This window comes from Theropithecus gelada, chromosome X, assembly GCF_003255815.1.
Source record: "Theropithecus gelada isolate Dixy chromosome X, Tgel_1.0, whole genome shotgun sequence".
NCBI lineage: Eukaryota > Metazoa > Chordata > Mammalia > Primates > Cercopithecidae > Theropithecus > Theropithecus gelada.
The window spans coordinates 62139262-62158158 of record NC_037689.1 but is presented as its reverse complement, the minus strand read 5'-3'; the positions used below and the strand labels follow the sequence as shown (position 1 = coordinate 62158158).

Here is an 18897-nt window from a genome sequence, read left to right as displayed (position 1 = left end):
TCTATTTTTTATTGTATTTCCCTTGACAAGGCTACAAATGAATTCTGAAATAAATGTTCTAGAAGTAGTGCATAGACTCTAAGTGGCACCACCGTATTGAATATATAAGCAACAGTTGCTATTCCCCCTAATAGTTTTAGACAGCCTATAGCAAACCAAGAAATTTTTAGTGGAATGAAAGTGAATTTATGATAATACCTATTATATCTGTATTGATAATATTTAATATGTATTAAAGTATTTCCTTAATGTTTTCTAGAATAGCCATTTTATTGTAGTGTTATCTATTTGAATCTATGTTCTTGCATTCCTGTGGCCCAAAGAAGTATCAGTAATATTAAGAGAAAAGTGACCAAAAAATTTAAATATCAGATTAGTCATTGATAAATCAAGCAGTGGTGAAAGTCAGAAATAAATTTTTAGTCTTTCCACCAGCATTCCTCGATCTAAAGAGTAAATGGCTTTTAATCAGTTTTAGAACTAGATCTCTTTGGAACTATTTTTAGTACTTACTGGCACTGTATGCATTTTCTGGGCAACTGTACCAGATTTATAGCTCTAAAAGTGCTGTGTTATTTATTGCCTTCCAATAGGCAATGAAGTGGTGTCTTGCACATGCATATGTCAAAAATGTTTTCTACAGTTGTCTCATTAATTCTTTCCCAGGACAATAGGCAAAATATATGGCTCTTTATTTGGTAATGAATATCCTTTATCAATTTTTTAAAAGAAAAAAAAAATACTTCTCTTGCAAGTTTCACATCCTACATCAACTTTCTTTTTTTTTTTTTTTTATTTTACAAATCTTCACAAAGAATTAAAGTCTCAGAAGGGCTTTATCTTGCTTATTTCAGCAGGTTTTGCCTTAGGTTTGCAATCCTAAAGCTTATTTTTGAATTTAGGAAGATATATCACTCACAAATGAAGGTTATTAGGATGAGGTTATTAGAAAGTCCATAAATTTTTCATGACCTCAACCTGAATTGGCACTTTTATATACTAGAGATCAATGCCATTTCAGATATCAGAATCCAAAAATCAACATATCATGTGTAAATGATTCTTGCTTACAGTTCATGTATATTATTTTCTTCCCTGATTTTTGTTTTCTTTGTTGATCACATGTATCCGTGTATGACAGATGTAGGATTTTGTATTTTTTCAATAATGTACTGGCTACATACAACACTTAGTATTTGTCATAATTTATTCTGAAAATCAAGTTTTACAACTAGGATGTAAAATTTTACTAGCAATTGACACTTTGGCTTTTATTACATTTTTGAACAGAAAAGAAGTAGTTGTTTCAGGAAATAATTTTGAAATTGTTTTCTGGACAGTTTTATTAAAATTAAAAAAAAAAAACAAGTCAACAGTTATAGAGTATTCCTGTGCCTATACAGACTAAGAATTAAGAACAACCAAATTCTGCTCTTCTTCTTTTCTCTTTTAGAATAAGAACCACTACTTTAATTAATGCATTTATTTATCTAACAAATGTTTTCTGAATGTGTTCACATATACCAGGTGCTATATCTTTAGAGATTATACATTTAAACAAAGCTTCATGCCATATTACCCTACACTCACATTCTTTAGTATATGAAGGTTTACGTAAATTACCTAGAGATATACACATAGACAGTTTGCCCCTATACACAAAAATAAATAATTTTAAGTGGATTTGGAATTCAGGATAGTGCAGGTCAATTCTCCCAAACTTTTAACTTTTTTGTATATAAGTATGTGTCTATGCTAAAGATAGGGAGATGATGAATTAAGGAGCCATACATCTTATCTTCTTTTTCATTTTTCTCATTGTCCTCTTGTCATGGTCAAACATATGGCAAAAGGCTTCCATGTTTTAATTGCTCATGTGGATGTGAGCTCAGTTGAACTAACTACATTTGGGGTAGGACTGACGTTGGATTCATGTGTTAGCCATTCTTTATTCCTGACGGAGATTGAACAGAAAACAGCCCTGGAATCATCATTCAGTAATAATAGTAAGCTCATGTTGGCACTACACTTTGACATCAACTTAGATGTCTCACCAAAATTTTGTTGAAAATTATCTATGTCTTAACCTATGGGCAAGGCAACTCCTGTTCAAATTCTGTGGACAATATTGAGTTTAAATATGTTTGCTCAGCATGTCTTTGTAGAACTCTAAAAAATCTGGAAAAATGGGGGTTATGCATGCAATCACCTGGATAATCATAGATTTTTTAAAAGAAAAATATGATGTCTTAAGATAGTACAGTTCAATAGAATTTGTGCAATAATGAAAATGTTCTACATCTTCAGTGTCCAGCATAGTAGCTACTGGCCACATGGAGCTCTTGAGAACTTAAAATATGGCTAGTGCAAGTAGGAACTGATTTTTTAAATTAATCTAATTCATTTAATTTAAATCTAAATTTAAATGCTCCATTGGGGCTAATTACCATCATATTGAACAGAGTAGTTGTGGAAGACAGAAGAGCAATGGTGACATTATCCATTAACTAATATGTACATTTCATTATCACCTTGAGAATTAGAAAAATATATTTTTAAGATTATTGCCATTTCACATAAAGTAATTAAAAGACAGTGAGTATGCTGATCTTGGATTTTTCATCTGACACAAGCTTGCCTTAATTTGCTTTGGAAAGCAAAGGCCAACTCAAAATTCAGACAAACACATAAAACTAAAAACTAAATATATAAACAAGAAATGCACAAACATAAATACATAAATTTTAAAATTAAAACTGACACAATTCGCTTTCCCAAATGTATTGTATTCATAAATTGGATAATTGGCTCCGAAACTTAAGAACTTTGGAACATTTTACCTGCTCTTTTTATGCTATACTATCTTTGTTTCTGTTTATGCAACATCTAATAATAACTTATAATTTCCCGATATAGCTCTTATGAAAAATGTAATTATTCTCTTAATGTAAATCCATTAGTATCAATATCATCATTAAATCCATAGTTATTAATTTTTCTTTCACCTTAGCTAGAACTTACCTTTTATCACATTAGTAAAATATGTTTATTCACCACCATAACCCTGGCATCTAGGAGAATGCTCTGACCATATTAGCCACTCAGTATTGGAATGTCAAGGATTAAAAGAATAGTACTAAGTGCCATGGATTTTATGAAGGACAATTTAGAAACTATTTTTTTCTACCCATAAATAGACATTTTGGATTTGAACCTTCCTAAAAACCTTTTGGAATATCATTACAAAAATTAAATTATCATAAATCACTAAGTTTGTTTAGATCAAATTATAATAGTAAGTTGTGGTATTTACTTACATTCAATGTTGTTGTCATGAAATTCTATTTTTTCTTAAAATATGCAGTATATGAAATAATAGATTTTGCTTGCCAATTTTCAACTGTAAATACATATAATATGGAAATATTTTTCTTACTATATAATCAAGGAAAAGCCAGGTTGATTGTTGCTCTGAGTAAAATAGTAATAGAATGCTCACATTTATTGTATGAATTAAAAACAAAATAAGCAATACATTTTGGTTAGCTCACGTGAATTTATTTTAAAAACACGTTGGAACAAGCTAATGATTTTAATTAATATTTCTGAAATGCCATCTTAAATTTTGTAATAAACATTTTATTCCTCCACAAAGATATATTATGGCACTGCAGTTGAATAAAAGTATAAATGAATCTCAGCACCCCCCCAAAATCTGAAAGTTTGCAGAAATATCTTCAAGTAATTCATAAGAGGAAAAAATTAGATGCATTTGTATATAGTATAAGACTATATATAGGCAATTATAAGACAGGTAAATTTTTTAAAGATAATGTGATTGAAATGTATAAACTGATCATATATTCTAGCAGTCTCTGAAAACCTGGTATTATTTATTAGGTTCTAATTTTTAGGATCTTGTTTTAGACAGTGGTATGACAAAACTATAACCTCAGATCTTATCCTGTTCTTTTATGACACAGCACACAAATGAGAGATCAGTAGCCAATCCATGCCACGTGTCCACAACATTTATGTTAAAAATGTAATAGAGAATTAAAAATTATTTAGCTGTACATATGTGTGTGTATATACATATATATATGTGCATATATATATATATATATCTCACCCATGAATAGGAATCTTAAAGTCCTCCTCCGATGTTTTCTTCATACCCTCCAGTACCTTTCTATCTCATTCATCTCTGTCATAATGCTGCAAGTAACACTGGACAGGAATCCTCCTCTCTCATTTCTCCTCAGTGAGCTGGCAAGATCACTACATTTGTGTGTAAGGATCATCTTATTGTAGTTCAGAGAGGGGATTTTTTTTTTTTTTTTTTTTTTTTTTTGAGAGGGAGTCTCACTCTGTCGCCTAGGCTGGAGTGCAGTGGCACGATCTCGGCTCACTGCAAGCTCTGCCTCCTGGGTTCATGGCATTCTCCTGCCTCAGCCTCCTAAGCAGCTGGGACCACAGGTACCCGCCACCATGCCCGGCTAATTTTTTTTTTTTTTGTATTTTTTTAGTAGAGACGGGGTTTCACGGTGTTAGTCAGGATGGTCTGTATCTCCTGACCTCATGATCCACCCTCCTCGGCCTCCCAAAGTGCTGGAATACAAGCGTGAGCCACCGCGCCTGGCCGAGGGGATTTTTTTTTAAATGTTCCCATACTGTGACTTCGTGGGCATGAATTGAAAATAGGTCCTATCCCAAGCTATCTTTTTCAATTTGAGGTTTTGATCTGTGAATTTTAGTTCATTGTGCTTGCATGGTAAAAAAAAAAAAAAAAAAAAAAAAAAAGTAAGAAAATAGCATTGCGTTGTTAATCTGTGAGATAATTTCATTTTAATTGTGTGTTCCTATGGGAAATATTGAAATTCTGTGTATTTTGTACAAGTTTATATTTTAACCAGAGTTTGTGTATTTTTTTCCATCTGCTAAAGGTTTTAGCTGTATTTATTATATATGATACTTATGATGTTGTCTTGGAAGAATATTTTTATTTCGGTGCTTACTTTGGTACTGAAAAAAGCATCTTAGACAACTGAAATCTACAGTAAAAAATATTTTAATTCATTTGGAATAATCTTGGATAATTCACTTACAGCTTCATTTATCTTGCGAAAATTTAGTGACGATTCTTTTTAAAATTCTATGTACTTTTTTCTTTTGAAAACCTAAATAGTTCGAAAACCAAACATTGTATGTTCTCACTGATAGATGGGAGCTAAGTTATGAGGACGCAAAGGCATAAGAATGATACGATGGACATTGGGGACATGGGGGGAAGAGAGGGAAGGTGACAAGGAATAAAAGACTGCAAATATGGTGCAGTGTAAATTGCTCCAGTGATGGGGGCACCAAAATCTCACAAATCACCACTAAAGAATTTACTCATGTAACCAAATACCACCTGAACCCCAATAACTTATGGAAAAATGAAATAAAAAATAATTTATTTTAAAAAACTGAAATAGTTCACATAATTTTAAAAAACTTAAATAGCTCACATAAATGAGTTACCTTTATTATCATAAAATGCTACAATCTGAAGCCTCCCTTTCCCAGAACATCTTCTAGCACAGTTCTCTAATTTTGCAAATATCAAGAAAAGTAACGTAACTTGCTTGTAGTCACAACATTTGTTATAGGCAGAGTTGAGATTTGGAACTCAAGTCTTCTGGCACCTATTTCTGAACTGATCCCACTCTTTTATGTGGCTTCAAGAAACTAAAAATTGTTCTCATTAGATAAGTTAACATAAGTTAAATTATATTTTATTATTCGTATTAATACTAATATATTAATTTATATGAACATAAGTTAATTCTGTTTCACTGCATGTTTTCCAGGGTCAAAACATTTTTGGCCTCGATGTCATTGAAACACCAGAAGGAGAAAAGATGCCACAACTGATAGTTCAAAAGGAGTTAGATAGGGAAGAGAAAGATACCTACGTGATGAAAGTAAAGGTTGAAGATGGTGGCTTTCCTCAAAGATCCAGTACTGCTATTTTGCAAGTAAGTGTTACTGATACAAATGACAACCACCCAGTATTTAAGGAAACGGAGATTGAAGTCAGTATACCAGAAAATGCTCCCGTAGGCACTTCAGTGACACAGCTCCATGCCACAGATGCTGACATAGGTGAAAATGCCAGGATCCACTTCTCTTTCAGCAATCTAGTCTCCAACATTGCCAAAAGATTATTTCACCTCAACACTACCACTGGACTTATCACAATCAAAGAACCACTGGATAGGGAAGAAACACCAAACCACAAGTTACTGGTTTTGGCAAGTGATGGTGGATTGGTTCCAGCAAGAGCAATGGTGCTGGTAAATGTTACAGATGTCAATGATAATGTCCCATCCATTGACATAAGATACATCGTCAATACAATCAATGACACAGTTGTTCTTTCAGAAAATGTTCCACTCAACACCAAAATTGCTCTCATAACTGTGACGGATAAGGATGCGGACCATAATGGCAGGGTGACATGTTTCACAGATCATGAAATCCCTTTCAGATTAAGGCCAGTATTCAGTAATCAGTTCCTCCTGGAGACAGCAGCATATCTTGACTATGAGTCCACAAAAGAATATGCCATTAAATTACTGGCTGCAGATGCTGGCAAACCTCCTTTGAATCAGTCAGCAATGCTCTTCATCAAAGTGAAAGATGAAAATGACAATGCTCCAGTTTTCACCCAGTCTTTAGTAACCGTTTCTATTCCTGAGAATAACTCTCCTGGCATCCAATTGACGAAAGTAAGTGCAACAGATGCAGACACTGGGCCTAATGCTGAGATCAATTTCCTGCTAGGCCCTGATGCTCCACCTGAGTTCAGCCTGGATCGTCGTACAGGCATGCTGACTGTAGTGAAGAAACTAGATAGAGAAAAAGAGGAAAAGTATTTCTTCACAGTTCTGGCAAAAGATAACGGGGTGCCACCCTTAACCAGCAATGTCACAGTCTTTGTAAGTGTTATTGATCAGAATGACAACACCCCAACTTTCACTCACAATGAATACAACTTCTATGTCCCAGAAAACCTTCCAAAACATGGTACAGTGGGACTAATCACTGTAACTGATCCTGATTATGGAGAGAATTCTGCAGTTACTCTCTCCATTTTAGACGAGAATGATGGCTTCACCATTGATTCACAAACTGGTGTCATCCGACCAAATATTTCATTTGATAGAGAAAAACAAGAATCTTACACTTTCTATGTAAAGGCTGAGGATGGTGGTAGAGTATCACGTTCTTCAAGTGCCAAAGTAACCATAAATGTGGTTGATGTCAATGACAACAAACCAGTTTTCATTGTCCCTCCTTCCAACTACTCTTATGAATTGGTTCTACCATCCACTGATCCAGGCACAGTGGTCTTTCAGGTAATTGCTGTTGACAATGACACTGGCATGAATGCAGAGGTTCGTTATAGCATTGTAGGAGAAAACACAAGAGATCTGTTTGAAATCAACGAAACAACAGGCAACATAATAATGAAGGAGAAATGTGATGTTACAGACCTTGGTTTACACAGAGTGTTGGTCAAAGCTAATGACTTAGGACAACCTGATTCTCTCTTCAGTGTTGTAACTGTCAATCTGTTTGTGAATGAGTCAGTGACCAATGCTACACTGATTAATGAACTGCTACACAAAAGCACTGAAGCACCAGTGACCCCAAATACTGAGATAGCTGATGCATCCTCACCAACTATTGACTATGTCAAGATCCTGGTTGCAGTTGTTGCTGGCACCATAACTGTCGTTGTAGTTATTTTCATCACTGCTGTAGTAAGATGTCGCCAGGCACCACACCTTAAGGCTGCTCAGAAAAACAAGCAGAATTCTGAATGGGCTACCCCAAACCCAGAAAACAGGCAGATGATAATGATGAAGAAAAAGAAAAAGAAGAAGAAGCATCCCCCTAAGAACCTGCTGCTTAACTTTGTCACTATTGAAGAAACTAAGGCAGATGATGTTGACAATGATGGAAACAGCATCACACTAGAACTTCCTATTGATCTAGAAGAGCAAACCATGGGCAAGTACAATTGGGTAACTACACCTACTACTTTCAAGCCTGACAGCCCTGATTTGGCCCGACACTACAAATCTGCCTCTCCACAGCCTGCCTTCCAGATTCAGCCTGAAACTCCCCTGAATTCGAAGCACCACATCATCCAAGAACTGCCTCTCGATAACACCTTTGTGGCCTGTGATTCTATCTCCAAGTGTTCCTCAAGCAGTTCAGATCCCTACAGCGTTTCTGACAGTGGCTATCCAATGACAACCTTCGAGGCACCTGTGTCTGTACACGCCAGACCGGTAGGTAATCCAAGTTTCTAACACAACTTTCTAACTATTTTTTATTATTATTTTCAGTTGATGTAGAACTTTACAAAATCTATTGACTTCAAAGAGGGATCAAAACAATTATATTCTACAGATGTATCCAAATAGATATATGGATTCGTTTAAGTTTGGTAGAAGATGAGAACAAAATAACTACTGATTTAGGAAAATTGGATGCAGAATGATAATTATAGTAGGGGCAGTTTTGTCTGTAGATGGCAGTATGACAATTCTTGCTAGAGAATACATTGAAAAAACTTCAACACAAAGGGTTGTAGCACTGTCCTCAGTACCATTGTGTGCATGAGGATCAGAATAGTCTGGGCTAGATACATCACAGTAAAGCTTTTCAGAATCTGATAAATAGCTCTAAATACTAATGATGTTGAGAATCCTAGCTTCACTTGGGAAAATCTGTGGCTGTTCACAGAAATTCAGCACCAAGATATTCCCTCCACACTCTACCAGACCTTCAGGTTCTCATAAAGAAAAGGGTCATTTTCAGATTAGGAACTCAAAATTATTTTGGTGCATCAAATCTACAGTCACACAATGTAACAAGAATGGGATTAGAAAAATGAAAGCCTACTCATTCTCATCTTTAAGCCAGATAATGAAATATATATGAGGTCTCTACTTTAGATAGCTATTTAAATATTTGCATATTTATGCAAGGTATGTTGAGCCCTTCAGAAGACATTCTTCAAAGATAATCACTTTTGGAAAATAAAATGTTTGGTTTCTCTCATGGGCACAAATAAAAATGTGAGCATGTTAAGACCCAAGAAATCTGTGCACAATAACTTAAAACCCAATACATTTATGAAAGCAAGAGTTTATCCAGTGCCTTTTATCAGCGTTCCATGGAGAAATGAATACAAATTTATCCAGAAACTCATAAATATTAAATGATTTAAATATAATTATTCCTTTTAAAAAGACAAGCAATGGAATTTACCCACTTTTTTTTCTCTTGAAGTCATGCTACATGTTGAGTTTATTATTTTGTCTGTGTTAACTCTTAAAAAAGTATTCATCTTAGTTTCAGGGAATAAAGTCTTTTGAACACCTATTCAGGCTTAACAAAATGGTAGCAATGTGAAAATCAAAACTGATTTTCTTTCACCAAATGTTTGGGATATTAAAGAAGTCTACTCCATTCAAGATAGCAATGCAAATAATTTACCATAACTTTGGAAATGGATTTAAGAATGGAGGTCATTAGTGAACGTAAGGTACTAATTCAGATGTGGGTGCGTTTTTGTTACAATAGGTACACAAATTAAATGCTGTTTCAAAAGGTAGACTAGAACCTTAGTGTTTGTATAGAGAGCTTCTGTTAGACTTTAAATGAATTTACGCTGCAGTCGTTATTTCTACAGTTCAGATGAATCCCATATTTTACATAGTTAGTGGATCTGGGATGGGCAACAAATGTAATAGATGTCGAACATCTCCACAGAGTGTGTTTTTGTTTATATTTAACCATTAAAAAGGGCACTCTCATTTTCCAGTTCTTATTGCTATTCTGCTTATTGCATACATTTCTCAACATAAAAGTATCTTTTATGAATAACACTACGTGGTTTCAGTATAATAACACTTTTTCCTGGGTTTAATTTGTGACTTTCCTCAAGAAGTATACAAAGAGTGGGTTTGTGAATTACATATGTAGATCATCATTTTTAATAGATTGAAGTTAATTAATAGAGCAAGTTCTGGTTTCAGTGCTTTTTGAAGGCACAGAGATATTTTATGAGATAGACTAATTTTACTTGAGTTTCTGAGCACATAGTAAGGAGGGCATGGATGAAGAACAAAAAATTGAAGTATTTTTCAAATATCCTCTCCTTTTTGTTTTTTAAAAATATTTTGTAATCCTAAAAAGTCAATAAAAATAATAAACCATTTTCCATGATGCATTCTATATTATATAAATAAGAGACATTTTCCGAAACATAAGAATTAAGCTAAATACAAAAAAGTAAATGCTAATGAGAATCAGTTATTGGTTGTTATTAGGTTTTTATTAACTGAAAGGACTATCTGGGAATCATTGAATTAGCAGATGACTTATTTATTTCACAGCTTCAAAAATAAATTATATGTTTTGTCATTGGTTCACAGTTGTTTCATATTCGTTACTAAATATCTTCAAGACATGAATTGGTGAACTTAGGCAGACTAATATGATACTAAAAATAATTTGAATCTTTACATTTTGTGCTGCATTTGCAATGTTCTTTACCTTTTCTATATGCTCTTCAATTTGTGTTTAATGTTAGGGTGTTCACTGATGTTGCAGAATGCTAACAAAATAAGTGAGCACTGAAAAAGAAATTATGTATTTAAAAATTCAAATACAGTAAGTGTCTTCTTTTTAAAGAAATATCATACAAAATGGGAGAAGTGATAGCCAATACAATACAAATTCATTGTTCCTTAAGGAAATACTTAGAGTAGAATAAAATATTACTGTTAGCAGAAGGCAGAAATATTCCAATTTATTTGAAACAGTGAGAAATGCATTTTCAAAATGAGGGTTTGGGGAATATTTACATTTAGTTCATTACTCATCTGAATAGAAACAGGAAAGTGGAAAATAAAATGTTCTAGTAGACTATAAGAGACAAGGGAATTCATCTGAAATTTTATGTTTCAAAAAGGGAATCAAATACTTTCTAGTTCTCATAATTTCTCATTCTCCTTGATGATTCTATAGGTTGTTTTTCTGACTTGGATATTCTGAAAATATATGGAACATTTATTAGATAGGAGTACATATATTGCATAAAGCCATCTATACCTGGGGAATATAATGCTCTTCTTTGGCATAAGTTTCTACATGTATTATGGAAGGCATTTTTGCATATATTGTAGTAGAAATTTTAAAAACATGAAATTTGAGAGGATGAGGCTACACATTATCTTCTATTAACACCTTTCAAAGCAAGCAGATAGCAATTGGTTGTTATGACGCTAGAGATACCATAAGTATAAATAATTATTTTAAAATCAGTTTTGATCAATATCATATAAAAGAGATAAACTGCCAAAATCAAGTCTTGCTTAATACAGTTCACCCAATAAATATTGTGAAGACTATACATTTTTTAAAAATAGGAGAATAAAAATGAAAGTAGAATTTTTTGAAGGTCTTCCAGTCACTGACTAAGACAAGTATTTGGGGTACATCATTTTCCAAAAAAACAAAAAAACAAACAAAAAACCTTACAAATTTCTGTGATTTGAGTTGGAATAATCTTTCAGTTTCAGAAATGAGGTGAAATGAATGGTGAAAACTTTAGACAGTTCTAATTCATGCATGAAACCATCCTGTAGATATGATACATGGATTTGAAATGATAATTGCAGTCTGAGTTAGCTTGGAATAGGATTAGTATTCGCTATTGTAAAATTCAGTAACTTTGACTCTGCATTTATATTTTGGTAATGTGAATTTTAACCATGAAGCATGCTTGGCAAATGAAACTCCTAGAACACAACCATCTGATTTTGATAACGTGTTATTTTTCTTGTCCTAGACTGATTCCAGGACATCACCTATTGAAATCTGCAGTGAGATATAACTTTCTAGGAACAACAAAATTCCATTCCCCTTCCAAAAAATTTCAATGATTGTGATTTCAAAATTAGGCTAAGATCATTAATTTTGTAATCTAGATTTCCCATTATAAAAGCAAACAAAACAAAAAATCATGTTAAAAACGATGTCCTAGTGAACCTTGTGCTTTCTTTAGCTGTAATCTGGCAATGGAAATTTAAAATTTATGGAAGAGACAGTGCAGTGCAATAACAGAATACTCTCATGCTGTTTCTCTGTTTGCTCTGAATCAACAACTGTGATGTAATATAAGGCTGTCTTGGGGTATACACTTATGGTTAATATATCAGAGATGAAACATGCAATTACTTGCCCTGTCTGATTGTTGAATAATTAAAACATTATCTCCGGGAGTTTGGAAGTGAGCAGAACTATCCAAGCTACTCTCTGAAAGGTATCCAGGGCAAGAGACTTTTTTTAAGACCCCAAACAAACAAAAGACAAAACCAAAACACTCTGGTTCAGTGTTTTGAAAATATTCACTAACATAATATTGCTGAGAAAATAATTTTTATTACCCACCACTCTGCTTAAAAGTTGAATGGGCCGGGCGCGGTGGCTCACGCCTGTAATCCCAGCACTTTGGGAGGCCGAGGCGGATGGATCATGAGGTCAGGAGATCGAGACCATCCTGGCTAACATGGTGAAACCCCGTCTCTACTAAAAATGCAAAAAATTAGCCGGGTGTGGTGGCAGGCGCCTGTAGTCCCAGCTACTCCGGAGGCTGAGGCAGCAGAATTACTTGAACCTGGGAGGCGGAGGTTGCAGTGAGCCGAGATCGCACCACTGCACTCCAGCCTGGGTGACAGAGCAAGACTCTGTCTCAAAAAAAAAAAAAAAAAAAAAAGTTGAATGATAGAAAATAATTTTACTAGGTTTTTATGTTGATTGTAATCATGCTGTTCCACTCTTTTTAATTATTAAAAAGTTATTTTTGGCTGGGTGTAGTGGCTCACACCTGTAATCCCAGCACTTTGGGAGGCCGAGGCAGGCGGATCACCAGAGGTCAGGAGTTCAAGACCAGACTGGCCAACATGGCGAAACCCTGTCTCTACTAAAAAAATACAAAAATTAGCCGGGCGTGGTGATGGGCGCCTGTAATCCCAGCTACTCGGGAGGCTGAGGCAGGAGAATCGCTTGAACCCGGGAGGCGGAAGTTGCAGTGAGCGGAGATCGCGCCATTGCACTCCAGCCTGGGTGACAGAACGAGACTCTGTCTCCAAAAAAAAAAAAAGAAAAAAAGAAAAAAAAGGAGAGAAAAAAAAAGTTATTTTTGTTGTAATAATGTTTTCTTCTTCTATAAATATTTTCAAGGAGGTCCTTTCTATTTTTATCTGTCAAAAGGAGAATGTAAAGTTCTTTATACTCCCTGATATTTTGAAAAAAAGTATATTGATATTTCTTATATTACAAAACATAATTCCAGTCATATGAGGGTAGAAACAAGGATTGAGATAGGAGATTTCAAAAAGATTTTATCTTAGCTTTGAAACTACCTAAAAAAAAATGTTAGGTTGCTAGAGTAACTTATTTAAATAAGTCTGTTTTATTTCTCTAGCATTAAATTACTAAATATACATCATTGCTTTAGGTAATTTTTCCTTTAAAATGAATTCACTTTTCCCAGTAAGTCAACTAAGTCATTTCCTACACAAATGAGTAAATGCCTCATATTTTGTGTACATTACATTTTATTGAGGAAACAATGACATGTTCCAATTTTATGCTATATTCTTAAACTATTTATGACTTACAGTACTAACAGAATTTTTAAAAATCATGATTTATTGGGATAAAAAGGGAGTACAAAGGACACTTATAATGACTACATAACATATGCTTCCTAAATTTTCATTCAAATGTTAATTATGTATCATTTTACCTTTAAAAGTGTGAATAGGATTTGGTCTATTTTGTATGTACATTAAAGTTAGTGTATTATTTGAAGTGTTCTTTGATGTAAATGTATTTGGAGAAGGTTTATGCTCTATTCAGCATTTCAAATTAGTGTATTTCTTGGATATTTAACATATAGGTAATATTTTAAACAAGTTTCTGTTAAAATTTAGTGTTCCCATTAACTCCATACAGAATCCCTTGTATTTCCAATATGTCAGGTTCCTTGAATGTACATGCTATCTGCTGTTTAAACATTACTTGGTTGATTATAATGACTGTGAGTGTAACTACTTTTACTGCTTATGAGAGATATCATGTGAGTTACAATATTATATTACATACTTATAAACAACTGTTGTAGAAAAATTGCTTGAAATTAGAATACACATTTGTACAAGTTATTCACATAGAACAAGTTTGCAGTTCGTCCCCTTTTATTCTTGATAAATATTTCAGTTTAGTTCAAATCATTCCAAGGAATGTAAGAATCGAGCCAACTTAATATATTCCTAAAATCAGTGCCCTGCAGTTAGCAAGATATACCGAGAGTGGAGGTTTCCAAAATCTACAGTCTCAATTTAATTTTGAATAAAATGATGAAGCCCAGAAAAGTGAATCAGAACTTGAAATGTCCCATAATAAGCTGTCATGGCTTCAGATCATTTGTGTATGTAATTATTATATAAATGCATTTGCATTTTTATTGCTTGTGTCATGACTAGACTGGCCTTCCCTTTCCTTTTCTGCACATTCTGAACTAAGGGTGAATACCTTGTTTTTCTTCCATTTCAGTGAACCTTTCCTTCATAACTGTAATGAGTAAAGGTCCTAATCATTCCTTTGTATATATGAAGATGAAAATTCCTTGAAATAATTATCCAGAATCTCTTTAAAAGCATTCCTCAATGGTTTTATGGGTGCTGTATTTGAAGAAGATGAAAATAGAAACTTTATTTTTAAAGCTGTGACTCCATCTCTTAGAATGCAGCGTCTCTGAGAAAGGAAATTCTAAACTGACTTCTGCTTTGGGCTAAAATATTTACCCATATAAGCCAATGATAGTACTGAGATTTAACAGTATTTAAATTTGGGCCGTAGATGAAAATGAATTCTACTTTTGACTAGTAACTATTCTTGATCGATCCTTTGCTTTTGTTTAAGAGAATATTATCTCTATTTGAGAACAAGATGGAAGGCATTGAAACTAGTTTTTTACAAAGGCCAGAGGACAAAAATATTTATTTCCTTACTCGATTCCTTCTTATCTGTTGACCTGGTCGCACCTTTACTTTAGTTGTCATTATTATTACGTTTGCCTTACAAGGTCTCAGATATCGTCCAACCTTTTGTGTTGTCATTAATGGACTAGTGGAATATTCTCAATGGAATATTCTTGATAGTCTCTCTGGTTCTTATTCTAGTCATGAATAGAAAAAGACAGAGAGATAGAAAATCTTAAGACTAGTCGTCATAGATAAATAAAAGGAACTTTTAGTGAACTTTGTCCATTAAATTATAAGTAGCTTCATTGATGAGCTACAGTGTACTGTATACTTTCTCCCCTGCAAGCAATCAAAGAAATATTATTTTATTTGATCAAAATCTATAGTGCATTAATTGAACAAAAAATACTGAAATATATTCTCATTTTATTTTAATTATGCAAGTTTATTTTTAATGATATGATATTTAAGCTATTATATTTCTGACTTTTTTATTTTCAATGATTTAAATGTAAAAAATATAAAACAATTTTAATCTCATTCATTAATTAATCTTGTAGGTATGAGTCTGTTTTCTCTGTTGATCACCCTGTCCACATTATGAATGAAAATGTGTATATACTTGGCCGGGCGCGGTGGCTCACGCCTGTAATCCCAGCACTTTGGGAGGCCGAGGCGGGCAGATCACGAGGTCAGGAGATCAAGACCATCCTGGCTAACACGATAAAAACCCGTCTCTACTTAAAATACAGAAAATTAGCCGGGCGTGGTGGCGGGCGCCTGTAGTCCCAGCTACTCGGGAGGCTGAGGCAGGAGAATGGCGTGAACCCGGGAGGTGGAGCTTGCAGTGAGCCGAGATTTGCCACTGCACTCCAGCCTGGGCGACAGAGCAAGACTCTGTCTCAAAAAAAAAAAAAAAAAAAAAAAAAAAAAAAAAAAAAAAAAAAAAAAACAAAACAAACAAAACAAAACAAAAAAAAAACAAAAAACAAAAACAAACAAAAAAAGTATATACTTTAGAATAATTTTTAGAAATTGAGTTTATATTCAATCAATATTTACTAACCTTGTCATTTCACCATGAAATACTAACTGCATCATTTTGCTGTTTTGTCACCTGCACTCCTCACTGTTCAATTCCATGTTGTAATTGTGTGTCTAGCTAGATGTGATGTGCAGCCTGAGTGTAACAAGCACTACGGGACAAGCAGACCTTGAGTAATCTTATATAAATCTAAGCCACATTCCATAAATGCTTATTGTAGGTGCTTTTGTGTAATAGACTTGTTTTCTTGGCTTTTATGAAGCTTAGCTTGTGTTTATTTTAAATATGACTTAGCTTTCTAGAATATTCAAAAGTTTTGTCATAATACAAAGCTATATTTCTTGCATATAATTAGTATTTTTAGAAAGAACCACAGTGCATTTTTTCATACATCATGGGTGTTCATACGTGACATCTTTGGTTTAATGTATTTAGAATTAGGAGTAGACTTTTAAAATTCTAGAGTAGCCATAGGTTTCTATTTTTATTGTACATGTGATACACATTTGTTGTAGAAAAATCTAGAAATTGTATAAGGGTTTTAGATGAAGAATTTTAAAATTATTTGTTTTTATTTCAAGCTATAGCAGTGAGTTCTTTATAACAGTAATTCTATTTGAAGGCTATATAACTTTTTGAAGCGGTGCATTTTAAAATTATAGAATTGTGCTTATTGTTTTATAATTATAAACTATACATCCAGGACTTTTTACATGTATTGAAGACTGATTTATTTATTAAACATATTGTTTATTTTTATAGATGTATGATTGAACAAATTTATGTAATAACATAGCTTGATTAGTTGATAGTGTAGTACAGAGGCATATTACATATCTCCACCATAAGACTAAACTCCCCTCAGTAAAAATATCAAGTCTTGATGAAAAAGCTTTCATACTTTGAAAAAAATAACATCTAAATGTTTTCCAAAATTTCCCTTAGAACAACCTAGTTCCGTAATTATTTCCCAGAATTTTCAGAACCAACTCTTTAAATTTTCCCATATTCTAGATATTCACAACCGAAATTGTTTTAATTGTTCCTTTTGAAATGGTTAATTATATTTAATTATCCATACATACACAAGTATATCCAGTTAATAATAAAACTTTTTTTGTCAGGTGAAAAAACTCACAAATCACATTTCATTAGATTTCAGATAGTCAAATTGACATAATAATGAAAATGAACTATTCTAATAGATTTTCTAGAAATATTTGTACTTTATCCCTTATCCTAGAACTTTATATGTATCAATTATATATTGATTTACTTCATAAAATGTTACTATCTTTTGAATACAGTTGACTTTTTAAAAAATTTTCAGTGGCCGGGCGCCATGACTCGTGCCTGTAATCCCAGCGCTTTGGGAGGCTGAGGCGGGTGGATCGCTTGAGCTCAGGAGTTTCAGACCAGCCTGGGCAACATGGTGAAACCCTGTCTCTATCAAAAATGCAAAAACTTAGCCGGGTTTGGTGGTGCATATCTGTGGTCTCAGCTACTTGTGAGGCTGAAATGGGAGAATCGATTGAGTGGCGGGGGTTTGTGGGGGAGGTTGCAGTGAACCTCCATCAGGCCACTGCACTCCAGCCTGGATGACAGAGTGAGATTCCATCTCAAAAAAAAAATTAAAAATAAATAAAAACATTTTCATTATTTTTATCTTAAAACTTAGAAGAACATTAGATACAATAATACTTTCATTAGTCAATTAGAGAAAAGTGTAAGTAATACCGCTTTGACTATTCAGTAGTAGTGAAAAGTAAACCAAATATGGAACTCAAAAGAAAAATGTTGTTTACAGAAATCTGTAAAATAAACTTTAAAATCTATTTACTTATTATACATCAGTTCTAACCTCAATTACACAATCAATGCAGAGCACCATTTCAATGATATATTATAACTAAAGAGAATTGATCATAAACAACTGTTATGTTATCCAAAAATATTTTCAGTAATTCAAGCATGCAGCTTGAATAGTTGTTGAGTGACACAAACTTGAAGTAACTAAAATCATTTTTTAAAATTTACTGGCTCTTTTGACACGTAAACACAGAAATAGTCTCATATTCAAGGATGGAACAAATACACAAAAATGGAATTTCATGCACTCTCAAAACTAGTTTATGACCTCTTAAATGAGAGATTATATTTTATTATTATTTTTATTTATTTCATCTCTTGTTATTCAAAACTATGAATTGAGTGTATTTTTTGCAGAAAATTATACACATCATTTATGATGCTCAGATTAAATAATTATTTTTTTGTTTTGTTTTGTTTTTTAAGACATAGTCTTGCTCTGTCTCTCAGGCTGGAGTGCAGTAGCCTGATCTCAGCTCACTGCAACCTCCGCCTCCTAGGTTCAAGAGATTCTCCTGACTCAGCCTCCTGAGTAGCCTCCTGAGGGATTATAGGCACGCGCCACCACATTCGGCTAATTTTTGTATTTTTAGTAGAGACATGGTTTCGCCATGTTGGCCAGGCTGGTTTCAAACTCCTGACCTCAGGTGATCCACCCGCCTCAGCCTCCCAAAGTGCTGGGATTACAGGCATGAGCCAGCGCACCCGGCCAAATAATTACTTTTTTTACACAAATTTAATTATCCAAGAGAAACTGCTGAGTTATCTTCCAGATTGATATCATGGCTGTGTTTACATGATACCAAAACATCTGGAGGCAAAATCGAATTTTTTACTACATATAGGGATATTTTGCTGACC

At 33.6% G+C, this 18897-nt stretch overlaps 1 protein-coding gene across 3 annotated transcripts in view; it reads left to right on the top strand.

The window, feature by feature from the left end:
- Nucleotides 1-18897, top strand: part of PCDH11X (protocadherin 11 X-linked) — a 793677-nt gene that overhangs the window by 80275 nt on the left and 694505 nt on the right. Inside the window, exons 5-6 of one of the 3 annotated variants that reach the window (XM_025372081.1) lie at nt 5856-8348; nt 11921-13231. In XM_025372081.1, the coding sequence (XP_025227866.1) occupies nt 5856-8348; nt 11921-11965 (2538 nt within the window). In that variant the 3' untranslated portion in view covers nt 11966-13231. Of the gene's footprint in view, nt 1-5855; nt 8349-11920; nt 13232-18897 lie in introns of those variants that run through there. The other 2 variants (XM_025372082.1, XM_025372080.1) reach the window with 2 other exon arrangements.